The sequence below is a fragment of the Sturnira hondurensis genome, unplaced genomic scaffold (genome assembly GCF_014824575.4).
Source record: "Sturnira hondurensis isolate 20B ecotype Veracruz unplaced genomic scaffold, ASM1482457v3 Scaffold0015508, whole genome shotgun sequence".
Taxonomy (NCBI): domain Eukaryota; kingdom Metazoa; phylum Chordata; class Mammalia; order Chiroptera; family Phyllostomidae; genus Sturnira; species Sturnira hondurensis.
This window is the reverse complement of record NW_028088139.1, coordinates 172473-192839: the sequence shown is the minus strand read 5'-3', so window position 1 is coordinate 192839 and position 20367 is coordinate 172473. Positions and strand designations below refer to the sequence as shown.

Sequence of the window (20367 nt, the reverse complement as noted above, 5' to 3'; positions counted from 1 at the left end):
CAAAGGTGAAATTAAAATGAGAAATGAAATGAGAACATGGCCCATACTGGTAGATGGTTGAAAGAGAATTGCACAGAGAAAGGACCATGTGACATAGGAGGTGGGTTTTCTGTTTTTGAGTGTGTGCAGAGATAATGTCGGAACAAAGAGAGGGGGAAAGGAGGAAGCAGGCCGTATGTTTAAGAGGGAAGTTCCCAAAAGGCAAAAAAAAGGAAGAACACTGAATGCAGCAAATCTGAGGAAGAAGCAAGCTTGGTGGGTTAGGTGACAGCCCAGGGAAGCATGGGTGGGGCACAGCTGGGAGGGTGCTTCAGACCCCATGGAAGATTCTGGAGCCTTGAGGAAAGCTGATACGAGAGTAGGCCCTATTTCACCAGGATCCCAATGGCTGCTCTGTCCACAGTCAGCTGGACCGAGCCCCGGGCAGCCCAAAGGAGCAATGGTACAGTAGGAGTGGCAGGAGGTGATGGCCCCAGGACCAGGATCACAGTGCAGGAAGGAGGGTATAACTTGAAAGTCCAATTCGCTGAATTTTTTAATGTATGTGGGTAGTGAGGAAAGAGAGGGGCAAGGGTGGTGCCAAAGTATTCTCCTGGAGCACCTGGGTGGATGGAGTTGTGTGGCATGCAGGACTCGGGGAACAGGGTTTTGAGGGTGACATGCATTCTGAGCAGTCACTTGATATTAAAGGAAGGATGTCAGGGAGAGAGGTGGAGGTGAAGGTCTGGAGATCAGGAGATGGGTGTAGACTGCAGATGTTAATGTGTGTAGCCACCAGATGGTGAAAGCAAAGGTGATAGGAAGAGGTGAGAGGAATGTAAGGGAAAGGAGGACCCTTAGGAAATTGAAGGTAGAATTAACACACAATCCAGTGATTCCACTTATATATCCCACAAACCACAAGGGACTCTAAAAGATATTTGCACACTCATGTTCAGAGTAGCACTATTCACAACAGCTGAAATGTGGCAAGCAAGACATGTCTTCATCAACAGACAAGTGGATAAACATATGTGGTAAATACAACCATAGACTATTATTCAACCTTTTTAAAAAGGGGTTTCTGTCATGTGATCACAAGGGATGAACCTTGATGATATATGGTCAGTGCAATGCACACATCATGTGATAGAAAAGTACTGTAGAATTCCACATATACGAGGTTTCCAAAGCAGTGCAATTCCTAGAGACAGAAAGTAGAATCGTGGTCACCAGTGGCCGGGAGGTGGAGAGCGTCTGCCAAAAACAAATCTTGACCAGGTATTCTGTCACAGAAAAGAATTTACTTGGGAAATAGAAAGGATTGTGCTCCAGTACCTGCAGTTTGGTTGAATAGTGGACACAGACTTGTGCGGAAGAATCAGCAAGAAGCCCTTTTGCAGAGGGGAAGTGAAAGTCAAGGGGGAGGTCTGGGAGGACCAGGAGCAACGTTGTGAACGAGAGACCTCCCTGGGCTCCCAGGACCACGTGGATGGTGAGAGCTCCTCCCCCAGGCCCTGTGATGCCTGTCTGGGGGAAGGTCTCCATCATTTTGAGAAGTAAAATGAGCAGTTGGGGTGGCATTTTCAGTTTTGTAACTTGAAAGAGTTCTTTTTTTTTAACTAGACTACAAAAATAGGAAAACCCACACCATAGTTATAGGAAATACTCAGCATGCCATGAGAAAATATGTTAAATTCATCTGGTACTTCAGCCCTAAAGCCCAACAGTACTGCGTTTGGGCACAAATGATGCTACTACCTTGTAGGACTGACCACCTGAGAGTCTGGATGAGGCTGTGAACTCCAGGTCCACACAGCTCCCTGGTGTACACACCAGAGCTCATAGAGTCAGTTGATGGAAGGACCTTAGGAGACTCACATGTCCTGTCCTCAGAGGTCCTCAAGGTCCTGGTTCTGCCCTGGTACTGCAGGGAAGCCCCTGAGATGGGGAAGAACCCGGGGTCTGCTCCCTGGCTTCTCCTCCCTGGGCAGGTCTCCATGGTCTCTGGGCTGTGGGTTTCTGCTAGCTCTGTGCACAGAGGGGACAAGCTCCATATCTGATGTTCCTCTTCTGTGCAGGGAAATGTCCCATGCTCTCCCTCAGCTTCTGTGGGGCCCACTCTCCCCAGTCCTTCTCTAACTGCCTTCCTTCTCCTTTCACACATGGGAGCCCAGACACCCTCCAGAAATGCTTTGGCTGCTGCTGCCCCTGCTGTGGGCCGGTGAGTGCCTGAGGGGAGAATGTGTGGGAGGAGGGCGGATCTGCAGCTGACCCTCCTTTCTCTGCAGGGTCCCTGGCTGAAGATGAGGACCACCGGGTGACAGTGCAGAGGTCTGTAACTGTGCAAGAGGGCCAGTGTGTCTTCGTGCCGTGCACCGTCACCTATCGCCAGCACTACTGGACTGACTCGACCCCAGCTCACGGCTACTGGTTTCAGGAAGGAGCCAATGAGTTCCAGGATCCACCAGTGGCCACCAACAACCAAGATCGGAAAGTGCAAGACAAAAAGCAGGGCCGATTCCGCCTCCTTGGGGACCCCCGAAACAATAGCTGTTCCTTGGACATCACAGACGCACAGAGAAGGGACACAGGGACATACTTCTTTAGGGTGGAGAGAGGGTCTGATGAGGCATATAGTTATAAGGAGAAGCAGCTCTATGTACATGTGACAGGTAAGAATTGGGGTCAAGGAGAAGATACATGCCTGTGTCCTGAGGGCTTCCGGGCTGGGAAAGAACCCAGTTCTTCTCAATCTGGGATGGGCTCAGGGAGACTCAGGGGGACAGGACCGTGGGACTGGCCAGTGGTAGAGGTGCTGTGAAGGGCACACTCAATGACCCCACCTCCAGAGCCTGGGTGTCTCTATCTCTCTCTCTTCTCCAGCTCTGTCACAGACACCAGACATCCACTTCCAGGGGTTCCTAGAATTGGGGCACCCCAAGAATATTACCTGTGCTCTTCCATGGGCCTGTGAGAGAGGAACACCTCCAGACTTCTACTGGATTGGGGGCAATGACACCATTCTGGGTTCCAGGACCTTCACATCCTCAGTGATCACCCTCACACCAGGGCCTGAGGACCATGGCACCAACCTCACCTGTCAAGTGACCTTCCCTGGAGCTGATGTGAGCACTGAGAGGACCATCCAGCTCACTGTGTGTGAGTGCTCAGCCAAGACATTGGGTCCCAAAGGTCTCTGGGTGTTGGGGGAGCAGGGATGGGTGGATGATACTTGGGTACTGTTCCCCTGGACATGGCTGGGGTGAGGATGGAGAGAACACCTAGACCCACAGCCTTCCTCATGACCAGCCCATCATACTGCCCTTGGCCAATTACTTAATTCTCTTGCAGATGCTCCACAGAACATGACTGTTTGTGTCTTCTGGGGGAACAGCACAGGTGGGAGAGGCCCTGGAGTCACTGCCCCCTCCAGACTGCCACAATTTGGTCCCCAAAATCACCTCCACATACCCCACATGTGACCCTATTCTTCCCCTGCTCAGAAGACACCATGGCTGCCTCCTCCCTCAGGGGAGAGGCTGAGAACTCCACCTGTGTGTGAGCCTCCCATGGCCAGCCCTACGTGCATCAGCACCTCTGCACAGCTCCTCACGTCAAAGTCTACCTCCCCAGGGTGCTCTCCCAGGTGTCCATGTGACCAACTCTTCCTCAAGAGTAAGAGTTGCCCACCCCCAGTTCTGGGAGCAGCAGCTGGCCCCTCCTGCCTGCACCTCACCTCATGCATCTTCACCCCCACTGACCCTTGCTAGCTGTGCTTGTCTCAGAGATGCTGTTTCCCATTCCTGGGTCTGGGGGTGGACAGAGGAGAGAGCGGCTCTCAGCCCTGCCCTCTGTCTCTCTGTGTCTCCTTAGTTCCAGAGGTCCTGGGCAACGCCACCTCCCTGCGTGTCCAGGAGGGCCAGTCCTTGCGCTTGGTCTGTGAGACAGATGGCAACCCCCCAGGGAGGCTGAGCTGGTCCAGGGGGAGCCTGCCTCTGAGCCCCTCCAACCCCTTGGACCCGGGGGTCCTGGAGCTGCCTCAGGTGGTCATGGCAGATGCAGGGGAGTTCACCTGTCGAGCTCACCACCCACGGGTCTCCTACCACATCTCCCTGAACCTAGTTGTGCAGGGTGAGTATTGGCAGGACCCCTGTGATCGAGGGGGCAGTGGTAGGGCATCAATCAGGACTGAAGTGTCGACTTAAGGAAACTCACATCACTCTCTTTCTTCCTCTTCCTCTTCCTCTTCCAGGGGTTTCCTGTACCTCCCACCAGGTCTGTGGGGAGTGGCAGGGCTCCTGGCCCCTGGTCCTCACCCTGATCAGAGGAGCTCTCATGGGGGCTGGCTTCCTTCTTACCTATGGCCTCACCTGGCTCTACTACACCAGGTGAGTGGCTTTCTCAAGGTATTCTGGGTTTGGAGACGCCCTTGTGGCTTCACATATCTTGTTCTCCCCAGAGCAAACCCTCCACAGAACTGGAGTGTCACTTCAGAACTTGTTTCCCCCATAGGTTTAGAGGCTCCTTAGAGGAAGAAGCTGCAAGAGGAGACTGAGCCCTGTCCTGGAGGTGGTGCTAGGGTCTGGGCTCCAGAGCCCCAGCAGGCGGAGAAGGATCGATCTCACCATTGTGTCCCATTCAGAAATCACCCTTCACCTCTGGTTCCTGCGACTCCTCCTGGTAACTTCATTTCAGTGGATGGAGGGCCAGCGGGAGCTGGATAAAGATGTCAGTACTCATTATAATTTTTTAGTAAAATATTACTTTGTGTAATATTTTGCTTCTGTGTGCTTACCTTAATGTGGTTCTGATTAGCCCATCATTCCACCCCATAGGATATTGTTCTAAATCCCAGAATGTATTCTTTTAAAGCAGTTTCACAGTGATTTTCAATTAGAAAAAAGCACTTCTGTTATATTTATCCATATACTAACCTGTTCAAGGGCTCCTTATCTCTTTGTGGGCATTCAGATTTCTCTATAGTATTAGTTTCCTTTTTTTCTAGTTTTATGGAAAAATAGAAATATCAGTGTACACATATAAGGTGCATAGCATGGTGGTTTTATTTACCAACATTGTGGAGGGATTAGCACAGAGGTCCAGATAACATCTGCCTTCTCATATAGTTGCAATACAAACTCAGCGGGCAAAAAAGGAAAACATATTTCTCTCTGTACTGAGAACTCAGCCCTGACTTTCCTGACAAGTTTCCTCTGTGTTGTGTGGCAGAGTCAGCTCTTGTCATCACGTTGTACGTTGCACCACTAGCTCTTACTTACGTTCCAACTGGAAGCCTCTGTCTTTTGACCATCTTCCTCTATTTTTACCTTTTTGTGTACCTCGAATTCGAAGATCTTTCTGTGTAGTTCTCATGGTGATCAATTCTCCCAGCCAGTCTTTGCCTGAAAATGTTTCCATGAGCTTTGGGAAGATTTCTTCCTTCCTTCCTTCCTGCCTTCTTTCCTTCCTTCCTTTCTTTCTTTCTTTCTTTCTTTCTTTCTTTCTTTCTTTCTTTCTTTCTTTCTTTCTTTCTTTCTTATTGATGTTCAAGCACCATTGCCTCTATTTTTTTAACTTTAAAAAAAATTCTTGTTTCAGTACAGTTGTGTCCATTTTCCCACACACATTACCCCCCCTCCATCCCTAATTTCCTTGAAAGAGGAAGGCTAGGAAAACATTTTGTTCTTTCAGTTCTTCACCTTCTTTTGGCTTTCATAGTATTTTTAATGAGAATTCTGCTGTCATTTTTATCTTTTTTTCTTTGTAGTATGTCCTGCTATGGGTGGTTTTACTGTTTTCCAGCATTTACCAGGTTTGAATGATGTGATTATTAATTGCCTTCGTGGGTTCTCAGCATGTGTGCTTGGGATGAAGAAAGGGAGAGACAGACGTTTTCCTGGTGGGGGTTTGTTTAGTATCTTAATCTGTCAATTTATAGCTGTGATTATATTGTAAAAATAGAAGCCAGCCTTGGTTGGTATGGCTCAGCAGATTGAGTGCTGGCCTGCAAACCAAAGGGTCGCCAGTTACATAACCAGTCAGGGCACATGCCCGGGTTGTGGGTCAGGTCCCCAGTCGGGGCAGGTGAGAGGCAACCACATGTTGATATTTTTTTTAAAAAGGAAGCTGATATTTATTTAATAAGTATGTATGTATTTATTCTTTCTCTCTCTTCTTCTCTGGGTCTCAAATATTACATATTTACATTGCCTGACATTATCTCAAAGGGCCTTGAGCATCTTCAGCTTTTGCTTTTCTGTATTCTTCAGTGAGAACCAAAGCTATTGCTTCATCTTCAAGTTTATTGACTATTTTACCAATCTGAATCTGCCGTTATTCTCATCCCATGACATTTGCATTTCAGGTCATGTATCTTCCCTAGAAGTTGCACTTCTTCAGTTTTTAATCTTATTATTTCTTCTTTTATTATGCTAGTGTTTTCCTTTATATCCTTGAATATATGGGACACCCTTGCAACAAGTCTGTAATGTCTTTGCCAGGCCAGTCTCCTTTGTCACGTCCGAGCAGGATTAACTGAATGGCTTTCTCCTGTGAAGTGCCGTAGGTTCATACTTCTTTATATGTCTTGTAATTTTTAGCTGAGTGGTGGACAATGTCGGCTTCATGTGGCTGACTGCTTGGTCTTGTTGAATTTCTCTGAAGAACATTGGTCCTTTTTCTGGAAGGCAGTCAAGCGACTTTCATGTTGAGCCAATAGTTTTAAGGCTCTTTAATTATTAGCCTCTTTGCTAAGATAGGTCTAGTGTAGCCTTTTTTTAGAATTAATATTCTTTCAATTGAGTGCAATGGCCTTTGGGAGAGTGACTAAATGCCCATATATACATTCTAAAGATTTTATTTATTTATTTTTAGAGAGAAGGGCATGGAGGGAGAGGGAGAAAGAGAAACATTGATGTGTAGCTCCCACACACCCCCAACGGGGGCCCCAGCCCACGATCCAGGCATGTGCCCTGACTGAGAATCGAACTGGCGACCCTTTGGTTTGCAGGCTGGCACTCTATCCACCGACAACACCAGCCAGTGCTAACCGCCCATGTATTAAAGGCAGTATCTTCCCTCTGTCTGGAAGGATTACGCACAGGACCAAGCCCTTCGTGATCTCCAGGAACTTCCCATCTCACAGCTGTCTGATAATTGTTCTCTCCTTAGACATTGTTCTTGTGGGCCCTCGTGGGGTTTGCACATGCCGAGTGGTATTTTGCCAACAACTTAACCTCGGACCCTTTCTCTGCAATGCTGTTTCCTGTCTAAAACTTGGGTGTGCACACTTTAGCTGTGACAGTCTTTTTAAAGTCCCAATGTATGGCTCCTCAGCTCAGCAAAATTTTAGTTCCTTTTGGTGTGTGCCCTTGCAAACAACGCACTAGCAGAAAACCTAGGTGATTCGAAGTCTCCGTATGTGTTTGGTCTTCTCTCAAGGATCGTGGATGCTTCCTGTTTCTCTCTCTTGTATAAAAATATAGATTCCTGTATTTTGCTCATTGTTGCGTTGTTTACAAAAGAATAATTCTGGACCCTGTCAGTCCCCCATGCTCCAAAGTAGAAGTCCCCAGCAAAAACTTTTTAAAAATATTGATTGTGGAATAAGTTACACAACATAATGTTAATTCATTGTAAGTAAACAGTTTGAGGAGGTTTTTAGTAAATTTATAGAATTTTGCCATCATGGTGACACATTTGATTAGCTAGAAGGACCTTTTAGCTGATTTACAATTAATACCTACTCCTTCCCCATCTTCAAAAAGTCATCGTCTGCTTTCAATCTCTCATGATCTTTTTTTTTAAATCAGCATTTTATATACACACAATCCAATCAAATCTCTTTGTCTGATACTTTCAGGGAAGATTGTGTTTTAGAGGTTCAACCATGTTGGAGGACATGTGCAATGTTTTTTTAAATTAATAACCTTGATTGCATGGATTTCAAATAAGGACAGTTTGTTCTCAGTGATTACGTATCCTTCCCCTGTAGGGATACACACGACAGTTCGTTGATCCATTCGGCAGCTGAGGGACATTCAGATCATTCCCAGTTGTGGCTTTCAGGATGATGCTGCTGGTTCCACTTTGACATGTTAACAGGAGGTGATCCATGGCCTCAGTGCTCACTCAAACAAGCTTAAGTGTTGAAAACTTCTTCCATAAACCACCGTTTCTGGTTTTTGGAAATTGCTCTAAGAGCACACATCAGAAAATGAAAGATGTATTTAAGAAAATCGACACCCTTGCAGGTAGATTGAGTGCTGGCCTGCAAACTGAAAGGTTGCTGGTTTAATTCCCAGACCGGGCATATGCCTGTATTGTGGGCCAGATCCCCAGTAGTGGGCGCACGAGAGGCCACCACACTTGATGTTGCTCTCCCTTTTTTTTCTCCCTCCCTTCCCCTCTGTCTAAAAATAAATAAATGAAACCTTTTTAAAAAGAGGAACACTGACACAACCTTGGTAGGAACAGTGAGTTCTTTGCCATTGGAAGCAGCATCTACACTCGCCACCTGCATTCCAGCTCAGCATTGTGGAAGCTCCAGGCCTGGTGGGTGGCGCCAAGAACACGGGGCCCCCTCTCTCATCCCAAGGTGAGGGTGAAGGTATCTTCCCAGGAGGAGCAGGCTGCCAGGGTTGCTCATCCCCACCAGGTCTGCCCTGAAAAGGGACAGTCGAGGTGAGAGCAGCTGAGACTCTTGGGGCTCTCTCCATGATGCCTCCCAGCTTGTGGGCCCTAGGCTGTTACTCAAGCATGGTGGGCTGAGGATGTTGGGAGTGAATGGAAAGGCAGGCTGGGTAGTGTCTTCTAGAGTGACAGACATGCTCCAGGTCTTGATCAGGGTTTCAGTTAGAGAAATAAATGTCAGTCTCATTAAGTGATGTCTTTGGTCCCCTGGGTGTCTGTCTTCATCTGTGCCCATTTCCACAACAAAGTGTTTTTGGCTGAGAGGCTTACAGACAACAGAAATGTATTATGCACAGCACTTTTAAAGTTTCATAACATACGTTTATTGATTTGAGAGAGAGAGCAAGGGAAAGACACAGAGAGAAATATCAATGTGAGAGAGAAACATTGTTCAGTTGCCTCCGATAAATGCTCCGAGGGGGGGTCAAAATGGCACTTACATATGTGTCCTGAATGGGCATTGAACCTCCAGCCTTTTGGTGGATGGGATGACACTTCAACCAGGTGAGCCACGCAGCCAGGCCTTACTCATGGTCCTGAAGCTGAAAAGTGCAAGATCAAGGCACTAGCAGATTAGGTGTTTGAGAAGGGAACATGTCCTGGGTCATAGGCAACCTGTCCTCAACGTGTCCTTACACTGAGGAGGACAAGGAGGCTCCCTGGAGCCTTTCAATAAGGGCACTAGTTTCATCATGAGGAGTCCACTTCCTGACCCGATCACCTCTGAAAGGCTCCATCCCCAAATACCATGGCATTGGGGTTATAGCTTCACGTAGGGATGCGGAGGGGGTGCAACCCACAGTCCATAGCAGCAATTGGAGCTGCAGGTCGTCAATAAGCAGCCGTCATTTACAGCACCCTAGATAGGTGTGTGGGGTCACAGTGTGGCTTAGATGATGTTTCTGTTTGTGTCTGCACTCAGACATGACTGAAGTGGTCTGGTTCCACCACAGACACAAGTGTCTGGCGTGGTGTGACATCCCGTGATGGTGTTTATGTTCAGCAGGCAAATACCAGGGCCTGTCTGTCTGTGCCAGCAGGGGCTGCCTCAGTCTTTCTTAAAGGGTGATTTGAAAACATAATGGACTAAAAGGACAAGATGCTAGAGAAGTCAGCAGGGATCAGAGCCCAGACAGCCTCAGGCTGTGACATAAAGAATTGATGTTTGCTTTTGCAAGAATTCTTCACACTGGGAGTTGACATCCAGTACTAAGTAACAATTGTCACTCATCACAAAGTACTGAGATTGCAAATTTTTTCCTTTGCTGGAAATTGGTGTGAACTGAGTTGTCTGACCACAGATTTTGCCTCACAAAGTGCTATCTTGATTTGAGAAAAAAGGGTGAAGGCCATCACATGACCCCAGTTTGAACGGAGCAAAGATGTGACCACAATGCCGCCACATACCACAGACTGTGCCACCCACAAAACCATATCTTGAAACCTAATCGTCTGGGACCTTTACGAGGGGATTAGGTCATGAAGGTGAAGCCCTCAAAAATGGTCCCACATTAAAGAGACCTCACAGAACTCCCTGGCCCCCCCTCTACCATGTGAGGACACAGTGAGGAGACCATATCTGTCACCCAGGAAGTGGACCCTCACAGACGCCAAAAATCTGCCCACACCTTCATCTTGAACTTCTACCCCTCAGGACTGAGGTAAATGAATGTTTCCTCTTTAAGCAGCCGGGTCTACGGTGTTCTGTGATAACAGCGCACACGGACTCCGACGCCACAGTGTCATGTTTTCCGATGTGCATGTCACACGGTGAGTGCTTCTGCGTGCATGTCATTTCAGAATGAGGCTGTGAGAGTGAGGCGGTGCTGACGTGTTTTATATTGGAGGGTCTGCAGGGGGCCAGGTGGGGTAGTGGTGGTGACGGTGTTTGGTTTATATGCACCCCCCCCACCCCGCCCATGGAGTTCAGTCGATAGAGTAGCAGTGAACGGGGCACAGTCATCGTCTGGGGCAGACACACGAGAATGAATGCAGCCTTTTGGGAAGAGCAACATTTGCAAACGTGTCCAGAACCTGGGTGGGTTCCCTGCGCAGTTGCTCTTCTCCAGAACAGTGATTTCCCCTACGCTGGTGCCTGGGGCTTCCCAGGGGTCAGTCTGTGCTTGTGGGTGGAGCGCCCCCTGGGGGCGGCACAGGAAGTCATGGGTGGCACTGAGACAGGAAGAGGCACCTTCACACAGAGCGTGAGCATGGTGCCTTGACTGAGGTGGCAGCTCTAGGTGACACGGAAGCTGGACTTTCGTGCTTCAGAAGGGAACAGGTGACTGTGCACGTCTCATGTTGCTGAGGGGGCAGCATCCACTTCAACCAAGATCGGACTGTGGGTTTTAGCCCTTTGAGGTTTTGGGTGATCCTGGAAGGACAAGTTTGCGTGATGTGCAGATGGAACACAGGTAGAGGAGGCCAGGTAGGATGGCTAGTCAATAAAGAAGGTCTGATTCTGCCCCGGCTGGTGTAACTCAGTGGATTGAGTGCCAGCCTGCGAACCAGAGGATCGCGGTTCGATTCCCAGTCAGGGCACATGCCTGGGTTGCAGGCCAGTTCCCAGCAGGGGACACACGAGAGGCAACCATACATTGATATTTCTCTCCCCCTCTCCTTCCCTTCCCCTCTAAAGATGAATAAAATTTAAAATCCTTTTTCTTAGCAAGAGTTTCTATCCTTGAAGGACTTTTCCTGTGATGTGAGGAGAGGAAAAGAGAACCCGCAGTGTTGCTGGGAAAGGGGGAGCAAAGCTGAGGGTCTCAGGACCACCTCTAGGAGCTTCTTAGCAACTGCCTCCAGAAGGAGGGAGGGGCAGTCCATGGCGGGGGGGGGGTCACTGAAGGATCCCAAGACCCCTCCCTCTTTACATTTCTCTCTGATAATGTGGCTCTGCATCCAGAGCTGCCAAGCTGTCCCCACCTCTCCCTGGAGTCCTCCTCAGCCCCACACCTGAGGGGTCAGCTCTGAGGTTCCACGGGAGAAATAGCCCCAGGGTGGTGTACAGGCTGAGTTGGGGTTGTGAGGCCTTGGGTNAGGATCCCAAGACCCCTCCCTCTTTACATTTCTCTCTGATAATGTGGCTCTGCATCTAGAGGTGCCAAGCTGTCCCCACCTCTCCCTGGAGTCCTCCTCAGCCCCACACCTGAGGGGTCAGCTCTGAGGTTCCACGGGAGAAATAGCCCCAGGGTGGTGTACAGGCTGAGTTGGGGTTGTGAGGCCTTGGGTCAGCCTGGAGGAGCAGGAGAACCTCAGACTGGCATCATTCCGATTGGCTGAGGGTCTTCTCTCCCTTCTCCAGTTGAAGGAGCGGGATTGGATGGTGGTACAGAGAAGCCACCTGAGGATGGAAAGGTTGCCCTCCTCCTGGTCCTCAGCTCCCTCAGGGCATTCCCCAGAAGGACCAGGCATCCCTCCCTCCTTCCTGCTCCTCCCTGGAGAGGCCCCCTCCTCTGTGAGCACCCCTGAGAGAAGGGACCCGGCTCTCCCCCAAACAGTCAATTGGGCATTGAGGACTGAGGATCAGAGTGAAGAGGAAAGTGGATGTTTTGAACTGAATTGTATCCCACGTCCAACTGATGTGTTCAAGCACCAGTACTCGAACCTCCAGTACCTGAAAATGTGACTCTTTTCAGCTAAAATAAGGTCAGAGGGTGGCCCTAGAGACATAGGACTGGTGGCCTTCTGAGAAGAGACTATTACGACACAGACACACCCAGAGGGACAACCACCGCAGGACACAGGGAGGACATCGCCATCTCACAAGCCAGAGAGAGAGAGAGAGAGGCCTCAGAAGAAAGCAGCCGTGAGGACATCTTGATCTTGAACATCCACCCCTCACAGGACTGTGAGGGCATACATTTCTGTTATTTAAGTCATCCAGACTGTGAGTATGCTGCCAGGGCAGGGACAGTTAGGTTTCACCTGCTCCGGGACACCTGTCCTGGCATCCCCAGGGAGAAGTAACCCCTCCTTCCCCAGGACCCTCATGAACATTCCCTCAGCTTGCAGGGGAGGGCAGAGTGACATTTATGAGCACTTCGGTACTTCTCCATTTCTGTGAATCTTTGGTTACTATCTGGATGCCCTTGAAGTCAGACACTGTGTCGTATTTACCTGCGTGTCCCCTGTATGCAGCTTAGCACCTGCCACACACACGGTCCCAGGGCATGAGGTGGCGTGGGAAAGCACAGTGTCTGCACGGGACCAAACAGAGCCATTTTCAGAAGGAAGGCTGGGTTCGTGGGACCGCATGTGGGGGTGTTTATCCCACTCATTTCACGCCCACCTGGCCCTTTATATTGCCTACAACTCCAGCCACCGGCTCCACCTCTGGGTGCAGGCGTTCTTATCACAAGAGGTGTCACACGCAAGGATCATGCAAGTGTATGACAGAAGAAGAGAGCAGATGGGAAGTGGACTCAGGTCTTAGGCGTGGGTGCCCTCTGAGGACCAGGCTCCAGGAACCCCCCACAGGGGATGATGGTGTGGTCCTGAGACCAGCCTACAGTTGCCAGACTTAGCAAATCAAAACACCAGGCACCCAAATAACTCAGAATTTCAGATATACACACTGTATTGGCCCTGGTTGGTGTGACTCAGTGGGTTGAGCCCTGGACTGTGATCTGAGGGGTCCTGGTTTGATTCCCAATTGGGGCACATGCCTGGGTTGTGGGCCAGGTTCCCAGTAGGGGGTGCACAAGAGGCAACCACACACTGATATTTCTCTCTGTCTCTTTCTCTCTCCCCTCTCTTCTGTCTGAAATGAATAAATAAAATCTTTAAAAAAAAACCCATAATGTATCATTTTAGTGGAGATGTCCCACGAAATATTTAGGATCTACTGACACTGAAACAATGATTCCTGGTGTATCTGAGAGTGGAATTTCCTGGGCACCCTGCATTTTATCTGGCAAGACGAGCCCTGTTCCCCACCGCACACTTAGAAACCCAAGCCCACTGCACCCTCCTCCATCTCCAGGGGCCGCCGTCAGAGGGACTCACTGAGAACTTTCACTTCTGCTTCCGCAGTAACCCAGGGCCCAGCGGGAGAGCGCCACTGTCCGCCAACCCTCAGCGAGGCCCCAGGGCTAGTCACCTGCCTTCCACTCCCTCCTGTAGAGGAGACTCAGGAAGGACCGGCTCAGTGAGCCCGACACCAGGCACGGCCCCCAGGAAAGGCAGAGTCCAAGCGGGTGAGGTGCGGCGTGGAGTCGGGGGTCAAGGGAGATTCCAGTGACCTCAGATGAGGAGCTCATTTTATGCATCAGTCCCCCAGGCTGGGCTTCCGCCCGCCCGCCCCCCTCCCCCGCCCGCCCGCCCGCCCGCCTGCCCATGCTTCCTCTTCTGCCCCTGCTCACTGCCACTCAGTGTCAGGGAATGAGCCTGTCCCAGGGCAGCGGCAAGCGTCACCTGGGCAGAGATGCTCCTGACGCTGATCTTCGCCATGCTGTGGGGTGGTGAGTGGGCCGATGGCCATAAGAGCCAGCACTGGGGCTGGGACCCTAGATTCTCCCTGGCAGTGCAGGGGGTGGTGACGGTGCCGGTGGGCCTGTGTGTGCTCGTGCCCTGCTCCTTCTCGCACCCCCGTGAAGGCTGGGATAACAAAACTCCAGCTCATGGCTACTGGTTCACTGAAGGAACAGACACGACCTATGGTCGTCCAGTGGCCACAAACAACTTGTCTCGACTGGTGGCATCAGGGTCCGAGGACCGATTCTCCCTTGTGGGCAACCCCCAGGAGTATAGCTGCACCTTGAAGATCAAAGATCCACGGAAGGAAGACAGCAAATGGTACCATTTTCGGATTGAGAGAGGCAAATCTGTGCGATATAATTTTCTGAATTACAAATTTTATCTGAATGTGACAGGTAAGGATCCGGCTGAAATGCGGTGGGACTGCCCTCCCCCTGCCAAATGCTGTCTCTCATGCTGGGAGGGGCTGTGGGGAGTGGACCATGGGTCACCCCCTGAGGAACCCCATCTGGGGCTACAAACGGTGCCCTCTCTCATCCCAGCCAGGACACAGAAACCAACAGTGTACGTCCCAAAGACCCTGGAGCCTGGGCATCAGGTGACAGCCATCTGTGTGTTTGACTTGGACTTTCAACAATGCCAAGCCCCTACCTTCTCCTGGATGGGGGCTGCCCTCTCCTCCCACCATATCAGTCTGACCACCCCCCGTGTCTCAGTGCTCACCTTCACGCCGAGTTCCGAGGACCATGATGCCAGCCTCACCTGTCAAGTGCACTTCCCCAGAGAGCATGTGAGCTTTGAAAACAGTGTCCAGCTTAATGTGGCCTGTGAGTTTGGTGGGGACATCAGGGTGGGTGGAGAGGTAGGGTCGTGTCTGGCCATGGGTGGCTGTGGGCAGGGTGTCCACAGAAAGAAAGGAGTGGGGTCCTGAGATGGGAGGGGTATTGGATGCCATTGGCCCTCCCTCCACAAGCATTCTTCATTGTTCCCCTGTCCCTTGTCTTCCCAAGAGTGGGAGGCACAGTCATACTTTCTGTTCCCAGGGTGGGTTTTCTCTGGCTGTGGGAAACCAAACATTCCTCCCCAATGCCAGCTCACAATCTTGTTTCAGACCCCCCCAAAGTCCCGGTGATCAGCATTTTCCAAGACGACAGATCAGGTACCAGGGCCTGCATGTAGGGTGGGACGGGGCTTGTCCAGTCCTCCCTGAGTGATGAAAAGATGTCAGGAGTGTGGTGGGAGAAATGTTCTCTCTCTCTCTCTCTCTCTCTCTCTCTCTCCCTCTCACCATCCCGCTCTGCAGTCCTGATGCTCGAGGGAGACAGCCAACCGCTGAAAGTACAGAAAGGCCAGTTCCTACGGCTGCTCTGTGAGGCACACAGCAGTCCCCCTGCCACCCTGAGCTGGGCCCTGGAGGACAGAGTCCTCTCTTGGTCCCACCTCTCGGGGTCTGGGAGCCTGCAGCTGGTATTGCCTAAGGTGAGGCCTGAGGATGCAGGAAGCTACACTTGCCGAGGAGAAAACAGGCTTGGCTTCCAAAGCCGCATGCTGAACCTCTCTGTGCAGTGTGAGTATGACCAGCAGGGCCTGGTGTCCAGGAGGCAGGAGGGTGAGGGCCGGGGCTGGGCGCAGGATCCCAGACCTCAGAGCAGCCCGGAACCCGGGCCTACAGGACAATGACTTTGATCCCAATTCCGATCAAGATCATTTTCCTCCCAACACCAAGCAATGATCTCACTCCAGCGGAGTGTCATGTAGTTCCACCCGCTTCTGACCCTGGGTATCCGGAGACCCTGACCCCACAGGAGAAGGCCTCGGACCCACTGGACTTCCTCACTTTAGGTACCAGTAGCAAGGCCAGGGCGCCCCCTGTGCTTGTGACTCTGGATCAGAAGTGATAGACGGCCGGTTCCCACAACATCCTCCTCAGGTTTGAGTAATTGGCTAGGCAGAGCCCCTCCAGGAACTCCGGGGAACATTGTACGTACCAGATCACCAGTTTGTAATGAAAGGACATGAGTCAGAACAGCCAGGTGGAAGCAGTGCCTTAGGGCCAGGCCCAGGGGAAGGGCCCAGACCTGCCCTGGCCTCTCCAGGAGCCGCTCTCCCCGAATCTCCACGTGTTCACCGACGCTGAAGAAGTTCTCTGAACCCTGGCCTTTCGGGGGTTCATGGAAGCTCATTCCCTAGGTATGAGGTATGAACTCCCTGGCCATTGGTGATTGAACTCCATCTCCAGCCCCTCCCACTTTGGGAGGTCAGGGACGGCCCTGAATAGGCCAGCCCTCCAGGGGCAGGATTGGTCTCCCTGGCGACCAGCCCCCATCCTTAGGTGCTTTGCAGAAGCCACCTCCTAAACCGGAACTCAGCTATAGCGGCAAAAGGGTTTGGGATGAGTATGGAGACCCCTTCCTCACTGTCATCACTTAGACACTCCAAGGCCTTCAGGATCTCCGTGCCAGGAGAGGGGTCCAAGACCAAATACACCTCTCTGGTTATAAATCACACTGTCACAGGGTGTCCTTCTCACCCACCTGTTTCCTGGGGTGGTTTGTGTGGCCATGACTCACTCCGGGGTGATTCAGTCCTCCATCCCTGCCTGCCACTCCCTCTTGTCCCCAGGGACCCTTTGCCCTGAGTGTGGTGGCCCTTGGCCTTCTGCAGCTGGTGCCGTGTGTCTCTTTCAGATGCCCCTGAGAACCTGACAGTGATGGTCTCTCGAGCAGATGGGACAGGTAGGAGAGCAACCGCGTCTCGGCGGCCAAGGCCCTTCTCAGGGCCAAGTTGGGGGCCTGTACGTCTGGAGTGTGCGCAGGCGTCAGGGCGAGCTCTGCATTTCTCCTGCCTCTTCTGTCTCCTAGTCCTGGAAAACCTCAGGAATGGCGCCTCTCTCCCCATCCTGGAGGGCGAAAGCCTGCGTTTGCTCTGTGTTGCCCACAGCAACCCCGCAGCCAGGCTGAGCTGGGCCCGGGACGGGGAATTGCTGAGCCCCTCCCAGCCCTCAGACCCTGGGGTCCTGGAACTGCCTGGGATACAAATGGAGCATGGAGGCGAGTTCGTTTGCCAAGCTTCGAACCCGCTGGGCTCCCTCCAAGGCTCCCTGCATCTCTCTGTGCGCTGTGAGTGGCGGGACGGTGGCACCTGGGAGGAGGGCACCTGGGTCCTGAGCGGACAGAGGCACCGCTCACCCTCCTCCTCGCTCCCCACAGACCCCCCACGGCTGCTGGGACCCTCCTGCTCCTGGGAGGACGAGGGTCTGCGCTGCAGCTGCTCCTCCCGAGCCCAGCCGGCCCCCTCGCTGCGCTGGCGGCTGGGGGAGGCGCTGCTGGAGGGGAACCTCAGCAATGCCTCCTACACGGTCACCTCCAGCTCCGAGGGGCCCTGGGCCAACAGCTCCCTGAGCCTCCGCGCGGGGCTCAGCGCCGACCTCAGGCTCAGCTGCGAGGTTGGGAATGTCCACGGGGCCCACAGCGCCAGTGTCCTGCTGCTGCCAGGTCAGGGGCCTGCTGGATGCCCCCTGGAGGCGGGGCCTGAGCGGGGCAGGGGCGGGGACTTGTGTTTGGAGCAGGAGCAGGAGCTGGGGAGGGGCCCCCCTGCATCTCTGGCTGGGGGTTCAGAGGGGAGAATACAAAACCTGGCCAGGCCTGGGGTGCAGCAGGGTTTTTAAAAGGCAGGCCGAAAGGAATAGTTGGCAAGACGTCTGGAAGGGGAGCAGGAAGCCCGAGTGCTCGGGCAGTTGGGCGGGGAGACCCGCGTTGATGAGAGAGGCTCAGAGACCTTTCCTCCTGCAGAAAAGGGCCTCATCTCAAAAGGATTCTCTGGCGGAGTACTTGTGGGCACTGGAGTCACCACCCTCTGCATCCTCTGCCTCATCCTGGTCTTGTGAGTCAGGAGCCGGAGTGACGCGGTGTGGGGACAGGGGACAGGGGAGGTGCCAGGGCGCCCGCTGAGGCAGGTCCTTTCCTCAGCGTGAAGGTCCTGAGGAAGAAGCAGACCCAGGCAGGGACTCCGCCGACCCAGGCCGAGACTCCCGCCCAAGCGGAGACTCAGAGGCTCAGGGTCACGAGGAGGAGCACCATCCTGGATTACGTCAACGTGGTCCCTAGCACCGCTCACCTGGTGAGTGGCCCTGCCTCCACCCTTTGCCTGGGGGACGTGGAGGTGGTAAAAGCATGGGTGTTGGATCCCAGTCCTGACTCTGACTGGCACTTAGTATCTGTGAGACCTTGACCAAAATCACTGGCTCTCTCTGAGCCTCCATGGCTTCCTCTGTTTTCTTTGAGAGTTGGATTGAGAAGCAAAACACATGCCCTTGCTCCATGGGTAGCAGCTATGCCGTTGTTACTGCCACTGAGAACGTTACTAATTAACGGTGTAACCACTATTCACATCACTGAGAGGCAGAAGGTGGGCACACCTCCACCTTCTGTGGGTCTTCTCTGCTTCCCACACCCCCAGTCTACTTCTCTGTACATCATATCCATTTAAAGCCCAAATAGATCCGTCAACCCCCTTGAATACAATCCAAAGGAAGGAACGAAGGATTGATACTTGCAACCGGTTAGATAGAGCCTAGGGCCAAAAATTGTGCTTAAAAAGCCAAACTCCAATGGTCCCACGTACGTAATTCCACGTATATAGCTCTTTTCAAATAATAACGCTGTAGAGCTGGGGAACAGATTGGTACCTCCCCTGAGACGGTTAGGGCCAGGTGTCTGGGGTTAGAGCCGTTCTGCATCTTGATGGGGGTTACAGGCATCTGTCTACCTGTGCTAGTCTGCTAGGGTGGCCACAGCAAAGAGATACAGCTGGCTTAGTTGGTTGGAACATCATCTCATACACCAAAACTTATGGGTGCGATCCCTGGTCAGGGCACACACCTAGGTTGTAGGTTTGATCCCCAGTCAGGGCATATACGGCAGGCAACTGATATCTCTCTCTCTCTCTGTCTCTCTCTCTCTCTCATCAATCTAATAAAAACATATCCTTGGGTGAGGATTTTTTTTAAAGCAGGGAATTTACTTCCTCATGTAACCCCAGTTCCTCCATCAGTGCCTGCCACGTGGTAGGCACTCAAGTACTTACTGAGCAAACAGATGGATGAATGAGTGACGGTCATTTTTCCCTTAGGCTCGGAATCGAAGGGCCAAACCCAGCAGTCCTTCCAAGACCCCTCCTGCAGATGCTGACCCCCCAGGACCCAAATCATCCCGTCCAGCCCCAGAATCAGGAAACAACAAAGACGAGATTCATTACGCTGCCCTCAGCTTCTCCGGCCTCAGGGCACAGGAGACCCAGGAGTCCAAGGACACCGGCTCAGACTATGCAGAAATCAGGTTCCACTGAGGGCCCACTGGGCTGTGGCGTGGGGGTCCAGCCTGGGGGGGAAAGGCAGGGTCATGGAGAGGATGAAGAAAAGAGGGCAGAGTCTCTTTCTCTGTCTGTCTTTTTAAAACTTCTCCCAGGATGGGTCAAGCAACTGTTTGACAGCTCTCTTCAGAGTGACCTTTTCTGGATACACTCTTCTGCAAACAAAGATAAACTTTTCGTGCGACAAACCCAGGCACCACCCTAGCTGATTATTCACAGCGTCACTTTTCTACGGGGGGCGGGGGGGGGGCACGGCGGGGGGGACCATTAACAATGGCTCAACATACCGCTCGAGAGCCAAGACTGTTTTTACAGTTTAAACAACTGTGGGTGTTGGGGGAGAGTGGCCCTGGCTGGTGTGGCTCAGTGGATTGAGTGCTGGCTTGCAAACCAAAGGGTCGCTAGTTCAGTTCCCAGTCAGGGCACATGCCTGGGTTGTGGGCCAGGTCCTCAGTTGGGGGCATGTGAGAGGCAAGCAATCGATGTATCTCTTACACATTGATGTTTCTCTCCCTCTTTTTCTCCCTCCTTTCCCATCTCTCTAAGAATAAATAAATGAAATATTTTAAAAAACAAAAAACAAATAGATGGTTGGGGGAATCAGATGGTTGAGGGGTGCATAAAATATAAAACTCAAATGCTAGTGTGTCCATTTATAAAGTGTTATTGCAGCCCAGCCATGCCCACCCTTTTATGTATGGTCTTCTACAGCCGATTTCATGCAGAATTGAGTTGTCAGCCTGCAAAGCCTAAGATATTTAGCATCTGGTCCTTTACAGGAAAAGTTTCTTATCTTAAATTAAACTCACCCAGTTATTTTTACAGAATGGGGAAATGGAAGCAGCA

At 51.7% G+C, this 20367-nt stretch overlaps 2 protein-coding genes across 3 annotated transcripts; both read left to right on the top strand.

The window, feature by feature from the left end:
• Positions 1-2096: 2096 nt before the first annotated feature.
• LOC118999842 (sialic acid-binding Ig-like lectin 14) lies at positions 2097-4689 on the top strand. 2 transcript variants are annotated; one of them, XM_037064597.1, is made up of 7 exons: positions 2097-2203; positions 2250-2654; positions 2866-3141; positions 3334-3381; positions 3856-4113; positions 4235-4370; positions 4495-4689. In XM_037064597.1, exons 1-7 carry the CDS (start codon positions 2170-2172, stop codon positions 4535-4537), a joined length of 1200 nt encoding a protein of 399 aa, XP_036920492.1. In that variant the 5' UTR covers positions 2097-2169; the 3' UTR covers positions 4538-4689. The 2 variants fall into 2 exon arrangements, with proteins under 2 accessions (XP_036920492.1, XP_036920493.1); XM_037064598.1 differs by having other exon boundaries at positions 2098-2203; positions 2271-2654; positions 4495-4686.
• A 9077-nt stretch (positions 4690-13766) lies between these two features.
• LOC118999822 (sialic acid-binding Ig-like lectin 10) lies at positions 13767-19748 on the top strand. Its single transcript, XM_037064560.1, has 10 exons — positions 13767-14546; positions 14694-14978; positions 15263-15310; positions 15455-15718; positions 16839-16886; positions 17013-17270; positions 17361-17645; positions 17943-18033; positions 18120-18270; positions 19282-19748. Exons 1-10 carry the CDS (start codon positions 14099-14101, stop codon positions 19495-19497), a joined length of 2094 nt encoding a protein of 697 aa, XP_036920455.1. The 5' UTR covers positions 13767-14098; the 3' UTR covers positions 19498-19748.
• The last annotated feature ends 619 nt before the right edge of the window (positions 19749-20367 follow it).

What these genes read in the sequence shown, in the direction of transcription:
- LOC118999842 (XM_037064597.1), top strand. Translation starts at nt 2,170, where the DNA reads ATGCTTTGGCTGCTGCTGCCCCTGCTGTGGGCCG. An exon ending in GACCATCCAGCTCACTGTGT is followed by an intron (nt 3,142 to 3,333) that starts GTGAGTGCTCAG and finishes ATTCTCTTGCAG; the next exon opens with ATGCTCCACAGAACATGACT. An exon ending in CCTGAACCTAGTTGTGCAGG is followed by an intron (nt 4,114 to 4,234) that starts GTGAGTATTGGC and finishes TTCCTCTTCCAG; the next exon opens with GGGTTTCCTGTACCTCCCAC.
- LOC118999822 (XM_037064560.1), top strand. Translation starts at nt 14,099, where the DNA reads ATGCTCCTGACGCTGATCTTCGCCATGCTGTGGGGTGGTGAGTGGGCC. An exon ending in TTTCCAAGACGACAGATCAG is followed by an intron (nt 15,311 to 15,454) that starts GTACCAGGGCCT and finishes CCCGCTCTGCAG; the next exon opens with TCCTGATGCTCGAGGGAGAC. An exon ending in CTCTGCCTCATCCTGGTCTT is followed by an intron (nt 18,034 to 18,119) that starts GTGAGTCAGGAG and finishes TCCTTTCCTCAG; the next exon opens with CGTGAAGGTCCTGAGGAAGA.